This window comes from Notolepis coatsorum (assembly GCF_963971535.1).
Source record: "Notolepis coatsorum genome assembly, chromosome: 5".
Taxonomy (NCBI): Eukaryota; Metazoa; Chordata; class Actinopteri; order Aulopiformes; family Paralepididae; genus Notolepis; species Notolepis coatsorum.
Window position 1 is genome coordinate 27911079 of NC_140169.1, and position 23149 is coordinate 27934227.

The 23149-nt window shown below is 42.7% G+C and overlaps 1 protein-coding gene across 1 annotated transcript in view; it reads right to left on the bottom strand.

Annotated features, from left to right (window-relative positions):
* Window positions 1-23149, bottom strand: part of LOC311228136 (titin-like) — a gene marked incomplete at its 5' end in the record, with an annotated part of 313904 nt that overhangs the window by 144648 nt on the left and 146107 nt on the right. The window contains 25 exons of the mRNA XM_084314051.1: window positions 445-744; window positions 1226-1341; window positions 2157-2343; window positions 2609-2905; window positions 3189-3476; window positions 3822-3943; window positions 4929-5106; window positions 5338-5485; window positions 5832-5983; window positions 6451-6735; window positions 6883-6997; window positions 7602-7789; window positions 8219-8521; window positions 9658-9957; window positions 10092-10361; window positions 12905-13171; window positions 13263-13387; window positions 13619-14027; window positions 14401-14679; window positions 14903-15169; window positions 16801-17070; window positions 17493-17661; window positions 17943-18040; window positions 19767-20033; window positions 21873-21996. Coding sequence (XP_084170177.1) covers window positions 445-744; window positions 1226-1341; window positions 2157-2343; window positions 2609-2905; window positions 3189-3476; window positions 3822-3943; window positions 4929-5106; window positions 5338-5485; window positions 5832-5983; window positions 6451-6735; window positions 6883-6997; window positions 7602-7789; window positions 8219-8521; window positions 9658-9957; window positions 10092-10361; window positions 12905-13171; window positions 13263-13387; window positions 13619-14027; window positions 14401-14679; window positions 14903-15169; window positions 16801-17070; window positions 17493-17661; window positions 17943-18040; window positions 19767-20033; window positions 21873-21996 — 5524 coding nt within the window. The remainder of the gene's footprint in view (window positions 1-444; window positions 745-1225; window positions 1342-2156; window positions 2344-2608; window positions 2906-3188; window positions 3477-3821; window positions 3944-4928; window positions 5107-5337; window positions 5486-5831; window positions 5984-6450; window positions 6736-6882; window positions 6998-7601; window positions 7790-8218; window positions 8522-9657; window positions 9958-10091; window positions 10362-12904; window positions 13172-13262; window positions 13388-13618; window positions 14028-14400; window positions 14680-14902; window positions 15170-16800; window positions 17071-17492; window positions 17662-17942; window positions 18041-19766; window positions 20034-21872; window positions 21997-23149) is intronic.

The window sequence follows — 23149 nt, forward strand, 5'->3', positions numbered from 1 at the left end:
GTTAGTTTGACTTACTGAGTCTCTCCTTGCAGACAGTGAGTTAGTTTGACTTACTGAGTCTCTCCTTGCAGACAGTGAGTTAGTTTGACTTACTGAGTCTCTGCTTGCAGACAGTGAGTTAGTTTGACTTACTGAGTCTCTGCTTGCAGACAGTGAGTTAGTTTGACTTACTGAGTCTCTCCTTGCAGACAGTGAGTTAGTTTGACTTACTGAGTCTCTGCTTGCAGACAGTGAGTTAGTTTGACTTACTGAGTCTCTGCTTGCAGACAGTGAGTTAGTTTGACTTACTGAGTCTCTCCTTGCAGACAGTGAGTTAGTTTGACTTACTGAGTCTCTGCTTGCAGACAGTGAGTTAGTTTGACTTACTGAGTCTCTGCTTGCAGACAGTGAGTTAGTTTGACTTACTGAGTCTGTCCTTGCAGACAGTGAGTTAGTTTGACTTACTGAGTCTCTGCTTGCAGAGCACGGGGTCGCTGGGCTCGCTGGGTTCGCTGTCTCCAGCTTTGTTGACAGCCTTGACCCTGAAGGAGTACTCCTGCTTCTCCATCAGCCCCTGCAGGCAGTGCTCCAGGGTGTTGATATTGTCGACAACACGGATCCAGTCCAAGGTTCCGCTCTTCAGCATCTCAATGATGTAGCCCTCGATCTTGGCTCCGCCGTCGTGTTCTGGTCTGGTCCACATCAGGAAGCAGGTGGTCTTGGCCACATCCTTCACTGTAGGTTTACCAGGAGCCCATGGGGGATCTGGGGGAGGCAGGATATACTGTTTAGAACCTCTTGGAATATTACTTTTCCCCCTTATTAAACAGTTATATCCTGTTAAGAATGTGACTGCGTACCCAATTACATTAAGCCATTCTTTAAAGGATGATACAACTCTTCATACAATCAAAGTGAGATAGTGGTGAGATGTTTAATAGTCACAGTGAGATAGTGGTGAGATGTTTAATAGTCACAGTGAGATAGTGGTGAGATGTTTAATAGTCACAGTGAGATAGTGGTGAGATGTAATAGTCACAGTGAGATAGTGGTGAGATGTTTAATAGTCAGTGAGATAGTGTTAACTTTTAAGTCACAGGAAAATTGCGTTAAGACGTTTAATAGTCAATGAGATAGTGTTGAGATGTTTAATAGTCACAGTGAGATAGTGTTGAACCTTTAATAGTCACACCTGAAAGCTGTGTCAGTGGTAATGTACTGATACTGTTGAATGCATGTGTTTTACCAATAGGGTCTTTAATCAGGAGCAGATCCGTCTCCTTGCTTGGTGTTCCGGTTCCAGCCAGATTCTCAGCCACAACTCTGAACTTGTACTTCTGCCTGGTGGGAAGACCTTTGACTCTGCAGGGAAGAATACACACATACATACAATCACCTGTACTGACACATGTTAGAAACAGCAGAATGGGGCTTCTGGGTAGTGTAGAGGTCTAAGCACTGGTGTGACTGGGTAGTGTAGATATCTAAGCACTGGTGTGACTGGGTAGTGTAGAGGTCTAAGCTCTGGAGCGTCTAGGTAGTGTAGAGGTCTAAGCACTGGTGTGACTGGGTAGTGTAGAGGTCTAAGCACTGGAGTGGCTGGGTAGTGTAGAGGTCTAAGCTCTGGTGTGACTGGGTAGTGTAGAGGTCTAAGCACTGGTGTGACTGGGTAGTGTAGAGGTCTAAGCACTGGTGTGACTGGGTAGTGTAGAGGTCTAAGCTCTGGAGCGTCTAGGTAGTGTAGAGGTCTAAGCACTGGTGTGACTGGGTAGTGTAGAGGTCTAAGCACTGGTGTGACTGGGTAGTGTAGAGGTCTAAGCACTGGTGTGACTGGGTAGTGTAGAGGTCTAAGCACTGGAGTGGCTGGGTAGTGTAGAGGTCTAAGCTCTGGAGTGGCTGGGTAGTGTAGAGGTCTAAGCACTGGAGTGGCTGGGTAGTGTAGAGGTCTAAGCACTGGAGTGGCTGGGTAGTGTAGAGGTCTAAGCACTGGAGTGGCTGGGTAGTGTAGAGGTCTAAGCACTGGAGTGGCTGGGTAGTGTAGAGGTCTAAGCACTGGAGTGGCTGGGTAGTGTAGAGGTCTAAGCACTGGTGTGGCTGGGTAGTGTAGATTCCTGTCCAGATGACCTTCTATAGTTCTTCTTCCTCATGTGGGGTTGATATGTAGCAGCCAGACTAACCTGTAGTTGGTGTCTTTGACAGGCGTTTTGTTGCATCTGATCCACCTGTCGTGGTCTGGTTCATATCTCTCCACCCAGTATCCAGTGATGGGACTACCGCCGTCCGTGTCCGGTTCATACCAGGCCAGGTTCAGCCCATCCTTGACGATGTCAGAGGCCTCCAGCTTATAGGGAGCTCCAGGAGTGTCTGGGGGGAGGAGTATGCAGATGATCTCATTAGCATTTGAACTGTTCTATAATACACCTTTCAATACATCATTTCATTTGTTTCCTCTTAACCCTTTCACTGCCGCACTACCAAAACGGTTAACCCTTTCACTGCGACAATTCACAGAAGGTTAACCCTTTCACTGCCGCACGACAGCCGGTTGTGTGATAGTAAAGGGTTAACCTTCTGTCGTGTCGCAGTGAAAGGGTTAAGATACATAAGATAACATTTCCAGACGACCTACCGAAGGGGTATTTAGCGATGATGGGCGCGTGTTCTGCTGCGACGCCGACACCAAACTGGTTCTCAGCGTAGACTCTGAAGATGTACTCCTTGAAGCGGATCAGGTCAATGGCCTTGTATGTGGTCTGTTTGATGGTGGAGGACAGCTTGTGCCAGATCTCACTGTCAGTGGCACGGCGCTCCACAAGGTAGTTGGTGACCTTTGAACCGCCGTCATCTCTGGGAGGGTTCCAGGCAAGGAAGCAGGTCTCGTTGGTGATCTCGGAAATGTCAAAGGCGGCGGGGGGACCGGGCTTGTCTAAAGAGCGGGAGATAGACAACAGATTTTAGACTATGGGCATGAGAAGTACGATAGAATGGATCGACGTTTATCAAAGCATTGCTACAATATAATTAAGAATATTGTGTCTTAAACTTTAACATTGTTTTAGAATAACACTCCATAATCATTGTCAGCCAATAGCTGGAGAAAAACCAGGACTTATACTGAAATGCTGTGTAACAAATTGTTTAATTTAATTATAAATCATTTCACCAGTAGTTTTATATTTGAGCCAATAGGCCGATAATCCTCAACATACCAAGAATGTTGACGTCCACGGTGGCTGTGGCGCGTCCACAGCTGTTGGTGGCCTCGATGATGTACGTGGAGGTGTCGTCTCTCTGGGTCTTGGCCACGGTGAGTGTGGAGTGGCCCGGCTTGGCGTCGATGGCGATTCTGTCATCTGCTTTCAGAACCAGGTCGGCCTTGGTCCACTTCACTCTGGGTTCGGGCTTACCTTTCACCTCAGCAGGAAGCTCAATCTTGGTTCCGGCCTTGGCGGTCAGACCTGCCAGAAGCTTAGCGTCCAGTTGGATCTCTGGAGGTTCTGTATCATGAGAGAGGGGAGAGAGGTTACATTTCTCATAGATAGGATCTATTATCTCTTTGGAGGTTCTGAATATACATATATTACATATACATATACATACTGTATATACACGTCATTCCTTTTCCATATATAAATCTACAGTATATCCCAAAAAGATAAACATGAATTCCCTGTCCTTATGAATCTATATCTATGATGTTTAGGCTTCTAATCTAGTCCAATTCCTTTGCTGCTGCTATTTTCAAGACCTTTCTAGAATAAGTCTATGAATGAGAACTGAGCTTTGTCTAATAGGACTGTAGTTGAAACACAATCCAGTTCTCAGTCAGTCAGCCTGCCTACCTTTAGCATCCACTGCCAGGATCTCATCTGTGGCCTTGCAGGGTCTGCCGGCTCCCAGCTTGTTGAGTGCTCGGACTCTGTAAGAATACCACTGGCCTTCAATCAGACCCTGCACCTGCATTCTGGGGACATAACACAACAGTTAGAATGCATGCTCTTAATACACAACAGCTAACTCTCTATTTTACATTCATACACAACAGCTAACTCTCTATTTTACACTCTTAATACACAACAGCTAACTCTCTATTTTACATTCTTAATACACAACAAGTTAACACTATTTTAACATTATAATCTATTTCAACATTTCTTACAAAAGTTAACTATGTTAACATTCACTTTAACACGTGTTCTCACACACCAGGTTTTAGTGATTGTGATTCATATAAACACAATATAATTTAATCTATATACATTTAAATAAATACAAATATATACAGTATATCTCCATATATGCTGCCTTCACTGTCTACAACTGCCTTACACTGTAATCATAACTACCTACCTCAAACTATAGTCTACCCATATAATCCTCCCCTGTCTGAATATACTTACTTACTTAGGCCTTTTAATTCCCAAAGGAACATAGGCCATCGACGAAGCTGTCTGAATATACCTGTGTATATTCCTGTTTACATACCTGTATATACTATATCTATATCTGTATATCCTTTACTTACTCTTACAAGTTATACCACTGGCCAATATGGCTAGTACCATAGTGTATTTATACCTAATAATACTGTAACACTGTACATACAACAGATCAGTGTTATTACTCAGTAGTACTCATTTATATATATATTCCAGTTTAATCACTTGTACATTGTGTATTGTTAATACATTATTGTAAATAGGCTACTTATTTTTGTTGTACTGTACTTGTGCATAATAATAATGATAATAATAATAATAATAATAATAATAATAATAATAATAATGATAATGATAATGATAATGATAATAATAATAATAATAATAATAATAATAATAATAATAATAATAATAATAATAATAATAATAATAACTGGACTTTGGAGAAGTCTTTATTCGGCATGCGGAATCTAATCTAGCCACATCTAATCTAATATGGCCTTTACGTACTTGAGATCGGGCACCATGTCTCCACAGGGCTCCCATTTATCGGTTCCTCTCTGGCAGCGGTCCACGTTGTAGCCTTTGATACCGGTACCTCCATCATACCTGGGCGCTTCCCAGGTCAAGAAGATTCCACTGGCAGACTTGTCTCTCCACTTCAGGTTCTCTGGAGGGTCAGGCACAGCTGGAGGAGACAGGGCAGGGTGGTTAGATAAATATATGCACGGGCTATAACGTTATGACTGATCGGGCATACAGACCCTCATCTGTACCTTTGTTTATACCGTTTAATTTTCTCATATTTTATATTCAGTTACAATTGTATTGCCTATATGTATGTCTTTCTTCTATTACCCTGTCCATTAATGCAGAATTTAAACAGCATGTTTTCTTGTTGTATTAATGAAAGACTCACTGGCAGGAGACGACACGTTGACAGGCTCGTCGATGTAGGCCGGCTCTCCAGGGCCACACTTGTTGCAGGCGATTACTCTGAACAGATACTCCTTTCCTTCAACCACATCAGTCACAGTGAACTCCTGGTCCTCCAGGCCTGTGATCACCTGACAGAGACAGAGAGAACACATCACTTCAATAATCACATTCCAATCTTATGAGGTCCAAAGGCACAGAGCAGTAGAGCTGGTGTAGCTTTAAGTGCCTCTTAAGAAGGTTTGAACAATGTACAATACATGCTTTCCTAATTCAACAATGAATTAATTTAATTTAAATGTGTTTCTTCATCTGAACTAGAATGTCAGTGTTTTCCCACAGCTCTGGTAGCACACTGTGGAACCAAACTAAGACCCCTTAACTTAACTTGTGGCATACAATTACTTTCACTGTAAATGCTTGGTGAACCCTGCCAAGAACATCAGTAATATGTTTGTTTTAGTATATTTATCTTACCTTAACCCAGGTCTTACGGGACGCGTCTCGTTTCTCCACCTGGTATCCAGTAAGAGGACTTCCTCCATCGTGTTCTGGGGTTTCCCAAGACAGGTGTACGTGTTGCCTGGTCACCTCAAGAACCTTGAAGTCTTTAGGAGCACTGGGAGAGGCTGGAGAGATAACAGACTATTAACATACTGAGAGATAACAGACTATTAACATACTGAGAGATAACAGACTATTAACATACTGAGAGATAACAAACTAGTAAAATACTGAGAGATAACAGACTATTAACATACTAAGAGATAACAAACTATTAACATACTGAGAGATAACAGACTATTAACATACTGAGAGATAACAGACTATTAACATACTGAGAGATAACAGACTATTAACATACTGAGAGATAACAGACTATTAACATACTGAGAGATAACAGACTATTAACATACTGAGAGATAACAGACTATTAACATACTGAGAGATAACAAACTAGTAAAATACTGAGAGATAACAGACTATTAACATACTAAGAGATAACAAACTATTAACATACTGAGAGATAACAAACTAGTAACATACTGAGAGATTATAATCCTAGATATTTTTAACAGAATGCATGATGATTTACCGATCACAGTGACGTCGATGTCTCCGGTGACGGAGGTCACATCGTTCTCCAGATGCAGGGTGTAGGTGCCTTTGTCGGGACGCACGCTGGGTGTCACCACCAGCTCTGTGTAGGTAGGCTTGGTCACCATGGAGATGCGTTCTCCAGGCATCAGGTCCTTGTCGGCGAAGGTCCACTTGGCGCGGGGGGTTGGGTACCCGGTGATGGGGACGCGGATGGTGAGGGACTGGGGCACAATCACCTCCAGACCATTCTTGAAGGCACTCAGGTCAAAGGTCGGAGCAACTGGGGAGGAGGAGACAGAGACACGGTGATTTTTTAATATCATTTAGAAAGGAAGGAGGGGGGGCAGTAAGCCTGTCGATGCCTTATGTAGTAGCTCATGTGACACAGTACAGGAAGTGAGAAGGACTTGGTTAGTGTCTGTCTTACAGTGTTTGTTGTCGGCCAGCAGGGGGCCCACGGTGTTGGAGGGTTCGGAGAGGCCGGCAGCGTTCTCGGCAAACACTTTGTAGTTGTACTTGGCTCCAAACTTCAGTCCAGTAACCTGACAGACACAAGGCAGCACATATACAGGTTACATTCAGCTAAAACTACAGTCCAGTAACCTGACAGACACAAGGCAGCACATATACAGGTTACATTCAGCTAAAACTACAGTCCAGTAACCTGACAGACACAAGGCAGCACATATACAGGTTACAATCAGCTAAACTACAGTCCAGTAACCTGACAGACACAAGGCAGCACATATACAGGTTACAATCAGCTAAACTACAGTCCAGTAACCTGACAAACACAAGGCAGCACATATACAGGTTACATTCAGCTAAACTACAGTCCAGTAACCTGACAGACACAAGGCAGCACATATACAGGTTACATTCAGCTAAACTACAGGCTAAAGGTAGCAATGAATGCAATATGATTTGCACAGGAATATACAATGAATGAATCTAAATGAATGAGTGAAATGCCAGACTTCTTCAGTAAAACATCTCTAGCAGTGCTATACATTATTCCTACAGTGAGTCTGCTGTATGATACCTTGTAGGTCAGGTCTATAAATGATTTCTACAGTGAGTCTGCTGTATGATACCTTGTAGGTCAGGTCTATAAATGATTTCTACAGTGAGTCTGCTGTATGATACCTTGTAGGTCAGGTCTTGGCAGAGTCTGGCGTTGCAGCGGAGCCACTTGTTGGTTCCCTCCTCACAGCGTTCGATGACGTAGCCGGTGATCAAGGTGCCTCCGTTCCTCAGAGGAGTTTCCCAGGTCAGCTGGACTGAGTTCTTATTCTGGTCCTCTGAGACCAGGTTCTGAGGTGGACTGGGACGCTCTGGGAATAGAAATATATCATATTCATCAATCTTGTGTTCTATTATAAATACAATAATAATAATAATAATAATAATAATAATAATAATAATAATAATAATAATAATAATAATAATAATAATAATAATAATAATAATAATAATAATAATAATAATAATAATAATAATATCCTTGTCATTAGGGCACAATTATCTTTATTATACATAATAATAATAATAATAATAATAATAATAATAATAATAATAATAATAATAATAATAATAATAATAATAATAATAACACTAATAATAATAATAATAATAATAATAATAATAATAATAATAATAATAATAATAATAATAATAATAATAATAATAATAATAATAATAATAATAATAATAATGATAATAAGTATAAGTATTAGTGTAGTACTTCCAGCAGTAGAACTCACCGATGGGGTCCATGATCTTGACGGGCACAGAGGCGTTGCTGGGTTTACCCAGACCGGCCTTGTTCTCGGCCCTCACCCTGAAGATGTACTCTTTGTTCTCAATGACTTCGTTGATGACGGCGCTGCGCTCGTCGGGCTTGGCGAGCTGAACGGCCGACCACTTGACCGACGTCCTGTCGCGGAGCTCGACGGTGTAGGAGGTGATGGGGGAGCCTCCGTCGGTCACCGGCGGCTCCCAGGAGACGGTGCAGCCAAACTTACTGACGTTACCGACGAGGATGTTCAGAGGTGCTTCAGGAACGTCTGGAACACAGTCAACAGAACACTACGTTGAAGAAGCTCAGTGGTGCTTATGAGGTGGGATGTTCTGCCACTGGTCTTCATTTAAATGTTGTTAACTGTTTCCGTGAAATATTGTTAGATCAATTCACAGTGGATTTATGCATACTATTATAATCAATATATTTGGCTCTAGTAAACAGCATGCATTGTGTTTTCTTTGCATTAAGTACCAGTTTAAGATGAATAAAGAACATCCTCCAGAGCATTAATAGAAAGTTGCACAGTTGTACAGAATCAGCGATGCAATACACAATAGTGTCATCTAAGACAGTCTTAGAGGTCTGTACATCAGTATGACCTAACAATCTTAGAGGTATGTACATCAGTATGACCTAACAATCTTAGAGGTCTGTACATCAGTATGACCTAACAGTCTTAGAGGTATGTACATCAGTATGACCTAACAGTCTTAGAGGTATGTACATCAGTATGACCTAACAGTCTTAGAGGTATGTACATCAGTATGACCTAACAATCTTAGAGGTCTGTACATCAGTATGACCTAACAGTCTTAGAGGTATGTACATCAGTATGACCTAACAGTCTTAGAGGTATGTACATCAATATGACCTAACAGTCTTAGAGGTATGTACATCAATATGACCTAACAATCTTAGAGGTATGTACATCAATATGACCTAACAGTCTTAGAGGTATGTACATCAATATGACCTAACAATCTTAGAGGTATGTACATCAATATGACCTAACAGTCTTAGAGGTATGTACATCAATATGACCTAACAATCTTAGAGGTCTGTACATCAATATGACCTAACAGGCTTAGAGGTCTGTACATCAATATGACCTAACAGGCTTAGAGGTCTGTACATCAATATGACCTAACAGGCTTAGAGGTATGTACATCAATATGACCTAACAATCTTAGAGGTCTGTACATCAGTATGACCTAACAATCTTAGAGGTCTGTACATCAGTATGACCTAACAGGCTTAGAGGTCTGTACATCAGTATGACCTAACAGTCTTAGAGGTATGTACATCAGTATGACCTAACAGGCTTAGAGGTCTGTACATCAATATGACCTAACAGTCTTAGAGGTATGTACATCAGTATGACGGGAAGGTCCCACTCACCAAACTTGTTCTTGGCTTGTACAGCCTTGTCAGTCTCTACGTTGGGTCCGCTGCCCACTCTGTTGCGAGCACAGACTCTGAAGAAGTACATGGAGTCTTTCTGCAGACCGGTAACTGTGTACTCGGGGCTGTCTGCGTGGTCTGTGGCCAGCGTCCAGGTCTTGCGCTTCTCGTCGCGTCTCTCCACCACATAGGCGATGACCTTGCTGCCTCCATCGCTCTCAGGCTCCTCCCAGGCCAGGCTCACCTCACCGTCCATGGTGTCAACCACCTGGAGGTGCTTCACGGGACCGGGGATGTCTGGAGACGGTTAAGATAAAAATACTATTTTGTTATCCCTGGGGGGACAATACATTGCTTTCAGCAGCACTACACAGCAATGAATAGAATACAGCTACAAAATGTAAATAGTAACAACAAGTTTCACCACTCACCAATAACTTCCAGGTTGATCCAGGCCTCTCCTTCTCCGTGTTTGTTCTTTACAACCACTCTGTAGCGGCCCTCGTCAGACTTCCTGGGGTCCTTCATGCTGTACTCTGTTCTGTCCGCAGAGGTGTGGATGTTGTCTTTGGGCAGACTGAGGTTGTTCAGCATCCATTCAGCCTCAGCCTTGGGGTAGGCGCTGTAGGGCACAGCCATGATGATGGCCTTCCCTGCGTCTGTCACATAGCTCTGGTCTGTGGTCTTCATCTTTGGTACAGCTGGAGGACACATTAGAACATCATTATGAACCCATTATGAAACCACTATGAACACAGCTAGAAGACACGTTATAAACCCACTATGAACACAGCTAGAAGACACGTTATAAACCCACTATGAACACAGCTAGAAGACATGTTATAAACCCACTATGAACACAGCTAGAAGACACATTATAAACCCACTATGAACACAGCTAGAAGACACGTTATAAACCCACTATGAACACAGCTAGAGGACATGTTATAAACCCACTATGAACACAGCTAGAAGACATGTTATAAACCCACTATGAACACAGCTAGAAGACACATTATAAACCAACTATGAACACAGCTAGAAGACACATTATAAACCCACTATGAACACAGCTAGAAGACATGTTATAAACCCACTATGAACACAGCTAGAAGACACATTATAAACCCACTATGAACACAGCTAGAAGACACATTATAAACCCACTATGAACACAGCTAGAAGACACGTTATAAACCCACTATGAACACAGCTAGAAGACACGTTATAAACCCACTATGAACACAGCTAGAAGACATGTTATAAACCAACTATGAACACAGCTAGAAGACACATTATAAACCAACTATGAACACAGCTAGAAGACATGTTATAAACCCACTATGAACACAGCTAGAAGACACATTATAAACCCACTATGAACACAGCTAGAAGACACGTTATAAACCCACTATGAACACAGCTAGAAGACACGTTATAAACCCACTATGAACACAGCTAGAAGACACATTATAAACCCACTATGAACACAGCTAGAAGACACATTATAAACCCACTATGAACACAGCTAGAAGACATGTTATAAACCCACTATGAACACAGCTAGAAGACATGTTATAAACCCACTATGAACACAGCTAGAAGACATGTTATAAACCCACTATGAACACAGCTAGAAGACACGTTATAAACCCACTATGAACACAGCTAGAAGACATGTTATAAACCAACTATGAACACAGCTAGAAGACACGTTATAAACCCACTATGAACACAGCTAGAAGACATGTTATAAACCCACTATGAACACAGCTAGAAGACACATTATAAACCCACTATGAACACAGCTAGAAGACATGTTATAAACCCACTATGAACACAGCTAGAAGACACATTATAAACCCACTATGAACATAGCTAGAAGACATGTTATAAACCCACTATGAACACAGCTAGAAGACACATTATAAACCCACTATGAACACAGCTAGAAGACACGTTATAAATCCACTATGAACACAGCTAGAAGACATGTTATAAACCAACTATGAACACACAGCTAGAAGACGAATTATAAACCCACTATGAACACAGCTAGAAGACACGTTATAAACCAACTATGAACACAGCTAGAAGACATGTTATAAACCAACTATGAACACAGCTAGAAGACACATTATAAACCCACTATGAACACAGCTAGAAGACACATTATAAACCAACTATGAACACAGCTAGAAGACATGTTATAAACCCACTATGAACACAGCTAGAAGACACATTATAAACCCACTATGAACACAGCTAGAAGACATGTTATAAACCCACTATGAACACAGCTAGAAGACACATTATAAACCCACTATGAACACAGCTAGAAGACATGTTATAAACCCACTATGAACACAGCTAGAAGACACATTATAAACCCACTATGAACACAGCTAGAAGACACATTATAAACCCACTATGAACACAGCTAGAAGACACATTATAAACCCACTATGAACACAGCTTGAAGACACATTATAAACCCACTATGAACACAGCTAGAAGACACGTTATAAACCAACTATGAACACAGCTAGAAGACACATTATAAACCAACTATGAACACAGCTAGAAGACACATTATAAACCCACTATGAACACAGCTAGAAGACACATTATAAACCAACTATGAACACAGCTAGAAGACATGTTATAAACCCACTATGAACACAGCTAGAAGACACGTTATAAACCAACTATGAACACAGCTAGAAGACACGTTATAAACCAACTATGAACACAGCTAGAAGACACATTATAAACCAACTATGAACACAGCTAGAAGACACATTATAAACCCACTATGAACACAGCTAGAAGACATGTTATAAACCCACTATGAACACAGCTAGAAGACATGTTATAAAACCGCTATAAACACAGCTAGAAGGCGCGTTAATGTCAAGAGTAGCCAGTAATCAGAGGGTATTACATGGTGAAACAATACAAGCCTAGCACCAAAACCAACCATGTTCTACTGTTGTTCAGATGTGGTTTCTGATAAGATCAAAGACATGTTCTACTGTTGTTCAGATGTGGTTTCTGATAAGATCAAAGACGTGTTCTACTGTTGTTTAGATGTGGTTTCTGATAAGATCAAAGACGTGTTCTACTGTTGTTCAGATGTGGTTTCTGATAAGATCAAAGACGTGTTCTACTGTTGTTCAGATGTGGTTTCTGATAAGATCAAAGACGTGTTCTACTGTTGTTCAGATGTGCTTTCTGAACCTACCTGCCAGCTCCAGCTTGGCCTTGGCGTCTTTGTCCTTGATGATGAGTCTGTACTCTCCCTGGTCACGAGGTCTGATCTCACACACCTGCAGGCGGTGGACCTTCCCTTCGCACATCATCTGGTATTTATCTCCCTGGACAACACTCATGTTGTTCCTCAACCACTTAACCTCCACTCTATCCTTATTGAGCTCCACTTCAAACACGACATCTGTGCCTGGGGGCTCAAAGACGTCCTGCGGGGGTCTGACGATCTCCACCGGGGTCTCTGTGAAGGAGCAGGAGACAAATGGAGTGATGCATGTATTCCTAGAAATCAGGGTTTGTGTGAATGATTGACTAAATCCTGAGGAACTTGCCTTCAACGAAGAGCCTGGCCCGGGACCTCTTATCCTCCACACCGCAGGCATATTCACACTCGTCGTCAGGTCTGCACTCCTTGATGCGCAGCGTGCAACACTTTCCTTGTCTTTCAAATATATATCTGACAAAAGATAAAGTAGATGGTGTCACGTAGGGCATTTGAACTAAAGAATGACAACAACTAAATCAACTACTGGATTTGTGCTTGGTCCAGCACCTGCCTATAACATGCCGTGTGGTTTGTGTTTCCTCTCTTTCTTTTTTATACAGAAGACCAGAATCAATTCTAAATCCAGAATGAGAAGCAGCTGAATGTAACCAGTGTCTCATGTCCCTCCTGTAAGCGCCCTACCTTGGTCCTTCTCTGATCTCACGTCCATTCCTGTACCACTTCACTTCAGCCTTCTCTTTGGTCAGTTTGCAGACGAACTCTGCATCCTGGAACTCGGTGATGGTGTGGTCCTTGAGCTGAGCGGAGAAGTCCGTCGGGGCCTCGCTGATGATCAGCTCGGCGGTGGCTTTGCTGTCGCCGGCCACCACTGTGTATTCGCCCTCGTCTGCCATGGAGCAGTCTTTGATGGTGAGCGTGTGTTTGTCCTTGTCTGTCCTGTATATGACACGTTTGTTGTAGGTGACCTCCTGGCCGGCCTTCATCCACATGACGGTGGCTCCTACCCTGCTGACCTTACAGACGAAGCTGACGGAGTTCTTCTCCTGCGTGTCCACGTCCTCTGGAGGACCGGTGATCCTCAGACTCTCCTCTGCACCAAAACAACCGCGAGTTACAATCGGTCACAAAGGTACAATTATTGTTTAAATATGCAGCTAGTCGCTGTGGTTTCTGCCTTTTAACGCTCCCAAAAATCTTACATTTTACTGTTATTTCTAGCAATGGAGTTCCTGGATGGGCAGTAACAGTTTAAAATGTTTTCTTTAAAAAAAAAGGTTACCACCTAAACCTCTCTAAAAACAAGAACAACCATTACAATAAAGAAATGATCACTAACATCAAAATATTATTTATAATTGTATTTTGATATAGTTTAATATAGTTCCAGTGAACTAGATATGTCTTTAACTTTGACTGTGAATTAGATATGTATTTCATTTTGACCGTGAACTATATGGCTTTACCTTTGACTGTGAGGTTACAGGAGCTCTTGGCCTGCTCTGCTCTATGGTTGGTCAGGGTAATGGTGTATTCTCCCTTTTCTGACTTCTTGGCATCTTTGATCCTCAGAGAGAACACATTGTCTCTCTGGGCCATGACGAACTTGCTGCTCTCAAACATGGTCTCTCCATCCTTCAGCCACTTAGCCTTGGCTCCTTCTGAGTTCACCTCACAGTTGAAGATGATCTCGTGGCCCTCCAAGGTCTCTGTGTCCTTCAGTGGGGTAATGACCTTCAGTTTCTCTGGAGGATGGTAATAAGGGTAGTTAGTGTGTTGTACAATAGCTAACGGGCAGCAAATGTCACAGTGAAAACCTCTCTAGGTACATAATATATACTTGGGCTATGTCCATGCTGAAACACCAAGAATTGAGCCTGTCCACCAAAAATATAGAAACCAGTTTATCATTTGAAAAGCAAGCTGTGCAGCATATTGTGGGCTGCTTCTCTAGTTTGGATGGCGTACCGAGGACAGTGAGGTCTGCTGAAGCTCTCGTGGTGCCGATCTTCACTATGTAAGCGCCCTCGTCCTTCATCTCACAGCTCTTCACCACCAGCGTCCTCTTCTTCCCGCTACTCAGCATCTGGTACTTGTCTCCAGCTTCCAGCTCCCGGTCGCCTCTCATCCATTTCACCTCGAAGGAGTCTTTGGAGACGGTGCAGACGAACTCTGCCTTCTGACTCTCGACCGCCTCCTGGCCCTGGGGTCTGGAGATGAACTCAGCAGCGAGTTCTGGAGGGAGGGAAGGAAAGAGAGAGAGTTAAGTTAAGTTAAGTTATTTTTTTTACCCAGGGACAGTGTACATTAATCAACATCTTCAGTTTCCACATCAATGTAAATGTGCCAGAATTAGCTAATGAGCTACTTTTCATCTGTACTCCCTGCCTACCATGCATGTCTTAATGGTGTAGGAGGAAACCAGAGTAGGCCTACCTGGAGGAAACCCACGTGAACACAGGGAGAACATGCAAATTCCACACAGAAAGGCCCCCTGCTGGGAATCAAACCCAGGACCTTCTTGCTGTGAGGCAGCAGTGCTAACCACTGTGCTGTGTGGTGTGGTGTTGATGTGAATATATATATATCAGGCTCTATCAGATATCAGGCTCTATCTAACAGATCTCAGGCTCTATCTAACAGATATCAGGCTCTATCTAACAGATCTCAGGCTCTATCAGATATCAGGCTCCATCTAACAGATCTCAGGCTCTATCTAACAGATCTCAGGCTCTATCAGATCTCAGGCTCTATCTAACAGATCTCAGGCTCTATCTAACAGATCTCAGGCTCTATCTAACAGATCTCAGGCTCTATCTAACAGATCTCAGGCTCTATCTAACAGATTGCAGGCTCTATCTAACAGATCTCAGGCTCTATCAGATATCAGGCTCTATCTAACAGATCTCAGGCTCTATCAGATATCAGGCTCTATCTAACAGATCTCAGGCTCTATCTAACAGATATCAGGCTCTATCTAACAGATATCAGGCTCTATCTAACAGATCTCAGGCTCTATCAGATATCAGGCTATATCTAACAGATCTCAGGCTCTATCAGATCTCAGGCTCTATCTAACAGATATCAGGCTCTATCTAACAGATCTCAGGCTCTATCAGATCTCAGGCTCTATCTAACAGATCTCAGGCTCTATCTAACAGATATCAGGCTCTATCTAACAGATATCAGGCTCTATCTAACAGATCTCAGGCTCTATCAGATATCAGGCTATATCTAACAGATCTCAGGCTCTATCAGATATCAGGCTCTATCAGATCTCAGGCTCTATCTAACAGATATCAGGCTCTATCTAACAGATCTCAGGCTCTATCAGATCTCAGGCTCTATCTAACAGATCTCAGGCTCTATCTAACAGATCTCAGGCTCTATCTAACAGATCTCAGGCTCTATCTAACAGATCTCAGGCTCTATCTAACAGATCTCAGGCTCTATCTAACAGATCTCAGGCTCTATCTAACAGATCGCAGGCTCTATCTAACAGATCTCAGGCTCTATCTAACAGATCTCAGGCTCTATCTAACAGATATCAGGCTCTATCAGATATCAGGCTCTATCAGATATCAGGCTCTATCTAACAGATCTCAGGCTCTATCAGATCTCAGGCTCTATCTAACAGATATCAGGCTCTATCTAACAGATATCAGGCTCTATCAGATATCAGGCTCTATCTAACAGATCTCAGGCTCTATCTAACAGATCTCAGGCTCTATCTAACAGATCTCAGGCTCTATCTAACAGATCTCAGGCTCTATCTAACAGATCTCAGGCTCTATCTAACAGATATCAGGCTCTATCGAACAGCAGTGATTTTTATCTCTCTCTAACTTGTGTACCAGTTCCCGTACCATTGATCTTCAGATTTCCAGATGTTTTGTTGTTGTGACTCAGTCTGCAGTTGTATTCTCCTGCATCGTCCATCTTCAGGTCCTGTATGATCAGGATTCTTCTCTTTCCGTCGACTATCTGGTCGTAGCGTCCCCCCTCTGGCATCTCCTTGTCTCCTTTGTACCAGATGACGTCAGCACTGGGCTTGGACACCTCACAGATCAGCTTCACACTGTCTGTCTCTGTTCCCTCAACGTCAGACAGGTTCTTACTGAACCTCGCCGCTTCCTCTGCAAGAACAAATAGTTGGGAATTAATATAAATATCAATACCTACCATGTTTTACCAAGGAAGAATAAAAATAAATAAAATAAAGGGATAGTTGGATATTTTTAAATGTTACTTAGTTATTTGTTTTACAGTTTGTACATTTGTTCTTTAGTTTCCCTAAAATGTTAGCAAGTTACTGTAACAAGTTAGCATTATTAGCACTCCTCATTGAAACCTAAGCTAGTAGCTGTTAGCTTCCAGCTAGCTGTGTCCCATGGTTTCAATGAGGGATGCTAACAAGGCTAACAATGCATTTTAGGGAAATTGAAAGGACAACTGTAGAAATGTTTATGTTTTATGTGTCTCGTGGAGAAAATTCAACATGTCAAATAATTCCTTTTTCTAAAGAATTGAATATAGTTTGAAGGGATCGGTTGCTTACCGACGACGGTCAGCATGCCGGAGGACTTGGAGGTCTTTGCGTCACATTCATATTCAGCTTCATCATCAAACATTGACTTGTGGATCACCAGGATGTGCTTCACACCCTGAACACTAATCTCATACTTCTTCCCCTTTCTAATCTCACTTCCATCCTTTAACCAACACACCTAGAGAGAGAAATAGCGAGGGATAGAGAGATATAGAGAAAGAAAGACAGACAGAGAGAGATAGGAAGAGAGAGAGAGAGAGAGAGAGAGAGAGAGAGAGAGAGAGAGAGAGAGAGAGAGAGAGAGAGAGAGAGAGAGAGAGAATCAGAAAGATTTATAAACTGGACAATTACAAGGCAAACAAAAAGATGGATGGATGGATAGATGGATAGATGGATAGATGGATAGATGGATAGATGGATAGATGGATAGATGGATAGATAGACAGCACATTAATTTACCTTGGCGTTTGGTCTGTTGACTTCACATTCAAACCTGGCTGTCTCTTTCTCCTGGACCTCGACATCACGGAGCGGCTTAGCGAACGTGACATGTGGAGCTGTGGACACAAGGCCAAAGAGTTTACACCCTGTCCCTCACACCACCCTGTCCCTCACACCACCCTGTCCCTCACATCACCATCACACCACCCTGTCCCTCACACCACCCTGTCCCTCACACCACCCTGTCCCTCACACCACCATCACACCACCCTGTCCCTCACACCACCATCACACCACCCTGTCCCTCACACCACCATCACACCACCCTGTCCCTCACATCACCATCACACCACCCTGTCCCTCACACCACCCTGTCCCTCACACCACCCTGTCCCTCACATCACCATGTCCCTCACACCACCCTGTCCCTCACACCACCCTGTCCCTCACACCACCCTGTCCCTCACACCACCATCACACCACCCTGTCCCTCACACCACCATGTCCCTCACACCACCCTGTCCCTCACACCACCCTGTCCCTCACACCACCATCACACCACCCTGTCCCTCACACCACCATCACATCACCCTGTCCCTCACACCACCCTGTCCCTCACACCACCCTGTCCCTCACACCACCATCACATCACCCTGTCCCTCACACCACCCTGTCCCTCACACCACCCTGTCCCTCACACCACCCTGTCCCTCACACCACCCTGTCCCTCACACCACCCTGTCCCTCACATCACCATCACATCACCCTGTCCCTCACACCACCCTGTCCCTCACACCACCCTGTCCCTCACACCACCCTGTCCCTCACACCACCCTGTCCCTCACACCACCCTGTCCCTCACACCACCATCACATCACCCTGTCCCTCACACCACCCTGTCCCTCACACCACCATCACACCACCCTGTCCCTCACACCACCATCACACCACCCTGTCCCTCACACCACCCAGTCCCTCACACCACCCTGTCCCTCACACCACCATCACACCACCCTGTCCCTCACACCACCCTGTCCCTCACACCACCCTGTCCCTCACACCACCCAGTCCCTCACACCACCCAGTCCCTCACACCACCCAGTCCCTCACACCACCCTGTCCCTCACACCACCATGTCCCTCACACCACCATGTCCCTCACACCACCATGTCCCTCACACCACCCTGTCCCTCACATCACCCTGTACCACCTTGTACCATCAAAATATCATAACATAAAGTACGACCAGGTTCCAGCTGAGATACACACTATATAGTGACAACACAATGCCAGCCAGGTTATCATCTATATCTAATGTCATACATTTCGTTATTTGATATAAAATAGCTATTTGTCCACTCAGTACAGCTCTTACACATGAGCCAGCCAATGTTCTGCCACAGGGTCTCTAGTTACCGTGGTTACCATGCATCCTCATAGCTGATCCCTCTTACATGATCTATTTACTGCTCCAGGATGAATGGTTCCAATGGCAAGTCAAATATAAAAGAAGTATGGTTTTAATACCACTTTACCACAGTCTATTACATGGTCTATTATCGGCACTTCAAGCCTTTTCATTTTGTCCTTAAAGGTAGAATGCGCTGTCAAACATTGACCTCTAGGCAAAATACCCCCACTTGGTATTGCACTCAGTTTACATTATTTAGTTTTGGTCTGATGATGGTTGGAGTTGAGTGAGGATAGTAGGGGGAGGGGTTGCTACTTCTAGAATAAGATACTATGAAGCTATACAAAAAAAAACAAGAATGAATTTGCAATGGCTGTGACTTCAGCCAACCGCCCATAAGTCTGTGTAACATCTGCAGCAGCTGTACTCACGTTCAACGTTGAGGAAACAAGAGGTTTTGAACTCCTTGGCGTCGCAGGTATAAGTCTTTGAATCATCCAGAACACAGTCGTGGATGAGAAGTGTTCTCTTGCGGCCGTCCACAAGGATGTCGTATTTCTTGGTCTTGCGTATTTCCTGTCCGTCTCTGAGCCATTGGACCTCAGCGTTCTCCCTGGATACTTCACACTCCAGAGTAGCAGTGGCCTCCTCCTCCACCGTCTGGTCCTCCAGAGGTTTGCTGAACTCAACCGCAGACTCTGATTGGTTTAGAAATGCACCGGTGAGTCATTGTCCAATGCATTTTGATTGCTGACACTGCAGTAGAAATTAATCTTAAAAACGAACAATAAAATGTTCTAACACGTTATCATCACGTGGGGCTACGTTCACTCTCCATTAAATTCATCTCTGTTTAATTCACTACATTCAATTCACTCCCCATTCAATTCAATTCATCTCAATTTAATTCACTCCATTCAATTCATCTCCATTCAGTTAATCTCCATTCAATTCATGAAATGGGATTTACATTTTGAATTTAAGGTGAATTAACCTGAGCACTGATAATTATTGTCATAAAAAGTAAAACAATATTTTTACTTCCACACTTCAGTGTTCTTGACAAATGATAACATGCTATTTATAAATGATAACATGCTATTTATAAATGATAACATGCTATTTATAAAGGATGGCAAACTATTTATGAAGGATAACATACTATTTATAAAAGATAGCATGCCTCAGATTCATCACTGTGTCCTTTATGAGAAGGTTGGTTGGTCCTCTTTGACGGAGAGGCGCAGCAAACATCAGTATTTGTTCGTTTTTAAGGCCCTTATTGGTAAGCTACCTCCTTATACTACATCATTATTCAAATGGTATCTTGGAAACTATGGAACCCGTTCTAGTGACTGGCTGGTCCTTAAGGTCCCCAGAGTTTGCTCAGAACAGGGTCAATCTGCATTTTGCTATGATGCCCCTAGCTCATGGAATGAACTCCAACATTCCCCTCTTGCAGAGTTTAAAACCTTGATCTCCAATCTTTGTCAATCAAGTTGTACATGTTTTAATTGAGTAATCCTTACTTTTTGCCCCGCCTTGTTGTCTTATTGTTGATTTTATGTTTTTTTTTATCATTTTTTTTATATACACTCAACATGACTAAATGAGGGAAACCTCCGTTGCCTTTCACATTTAAATAAAGGTTTGACATTTACAAAAGATAACATGCTATTTATAAAGGATAACAGGCTATTTACAAAAGATAACATGCTATTTATAAAGGATAACAGGCTATTTACAAAAGATAACATGCTATTTATAAAGGATAACAGGCTATTTACAAAAGATAACATGCTATTTATAAAGGATAACAGGCTATGTAATTAAACATGTAAAATGTATACTGTATAGTATACTACACTAACACTGGTTAGATACTAATTAGAGATTCAAGAGATTTATTCGTCACATACACATACACGAGACATGTAGTGAAATGAAGGTGGCCGTGCCCGCCTTGATTGTGAAAAAAATACAAATAATAAATTAGAATAATAAAATAGAATAATAAATTAGAATAGATTATACAATAGACTAGTAATGATAAAAAGTACTAAGATAATTAAATTTAGTTGTACTCTGTGCTTGTACTTATACGATGACAATAAATCTGATCTAATCAAGGATAACTTGCTATTTATAAAGGATACTATGCTATTTATAGAGGACAAAAGACAGAATGGACCTGTCTCAAACCCTGCCCTCTTTTCTTGATCCTCCAATCACAACTGTCGCTTACCTCGGACAAACCAAGTTTGTCCGAGGTAAGCGACAGCTGTGATTGGAGGATCAAGAAAAGGGGCAGGGTTTGAGACAGGTCCATTCAGCTGTTCCAATGGTTTTGCAACCCCCCCACTGAGTTTATTTTGCCGGTTTAACACCAGGTTTGACACCCTTTGGAAAGGTGTAGACTAGAGAGAACTGTGGGGTCAACTGTGGGGTCAGGAAGGAACTCTCCGGAGCTTTATGTTAGGATACATCTCAGAAAGTAGAAGAGGAAGAAGAAGCAAATCTTTAACATTAACACCTACCTTTCACTTTGAGCTGGGCCTGTGTATGGAAGTCCTTGCTCACGAGTTTCAACTCTCCTGCCTCGCTGAGTTTAACATTCCGGAGCGTCAGAGCGTGGTTTTTGCCTTCTGCCTTGAAGACCACCTGTGAAAATCAAGAAGATTGATAAATCAGCTGTGTCCTGACAGGCCTGCTGGGGTCAGCCTGCTATTTACTGTTCCTGAGCCTAATGAACACGGGCAGCTGGTCTCAGGCTACATTTAAACTGCTCTCTGCCATCTGACTCCCCTCAGCCTCACTAGCTGGACCTGGATGGCTTTGCCAGACGCTCTGCTCCCAGCACACTGTAGAGCACCATATCACACCAGGGAACCTACGTGACTACAGATCAAGTGTAGCACTCTTCTCTACACTGTGGTACTAAGGTACACTATGACGCATCTAACTTCATTGGAAGTGCTGTTCCTTACCGACCCAGACATCAGTTACCGTGCCAGTGACCCTGATGGAGAACTGGAGGTAGTGAGTAGTATCGAAATACTTCCCAAATGTCAGTGAAGTCCACGACCACAACACCAGAGGGAGCTCCACAAATCATGTTCAACACAGATTCGGCTCAAACAAGGGACTAAACATGTTTCGCAATTATGCCACAACAATGTGGAATGCCCCAACCCACAGCCGTAAAGGAATGTGAATCCCTACCCTCCTTCAAAACCGGGTGGCTGCAATTAGAAACTGGTATTTTCCTGGTCTGCATCCCCTTAACGATTGTTTTTTATTGAGCCGTACTGTATTGTACCCATTCTGCAATCTGTTAATAAAGTCATCAATCAATCAATCAATCAATACCAATCCCAACAAAATCACAATCTCCAACAACACTGAGGTTACACTTAAAATCACTTCCTCAGTCTTACTAAAAACCATATTAAGCTTGGTAAAATGTGTACCTGATCCTTCCATAAAGGTACACTCTTTCTTAGATGTTCAGGGTTCCCACAGACATTGCTAAATGAAATTCAAGGACGTTCAAGTAATTTTCCAAGGACTATTTTTCATTTTAAAAGGGCATTTAAAAGGATACAATTCACTTTTAAATGCTGTTTTTATATAAAAAAAAATATCGAATCCAATATGTATGGCTTAAAACCAATTTCCGACAATTAGTTACACTTTAAATAAAAATTGGCTGTTTTCAAGGAATTCCAGGCCTTGACTTTTTTTTGTCAAAAATCAAGCACTCTAAGCACTTCAAGGACCTTGTGCGAACCCTGGATTTGATGTCACACACACT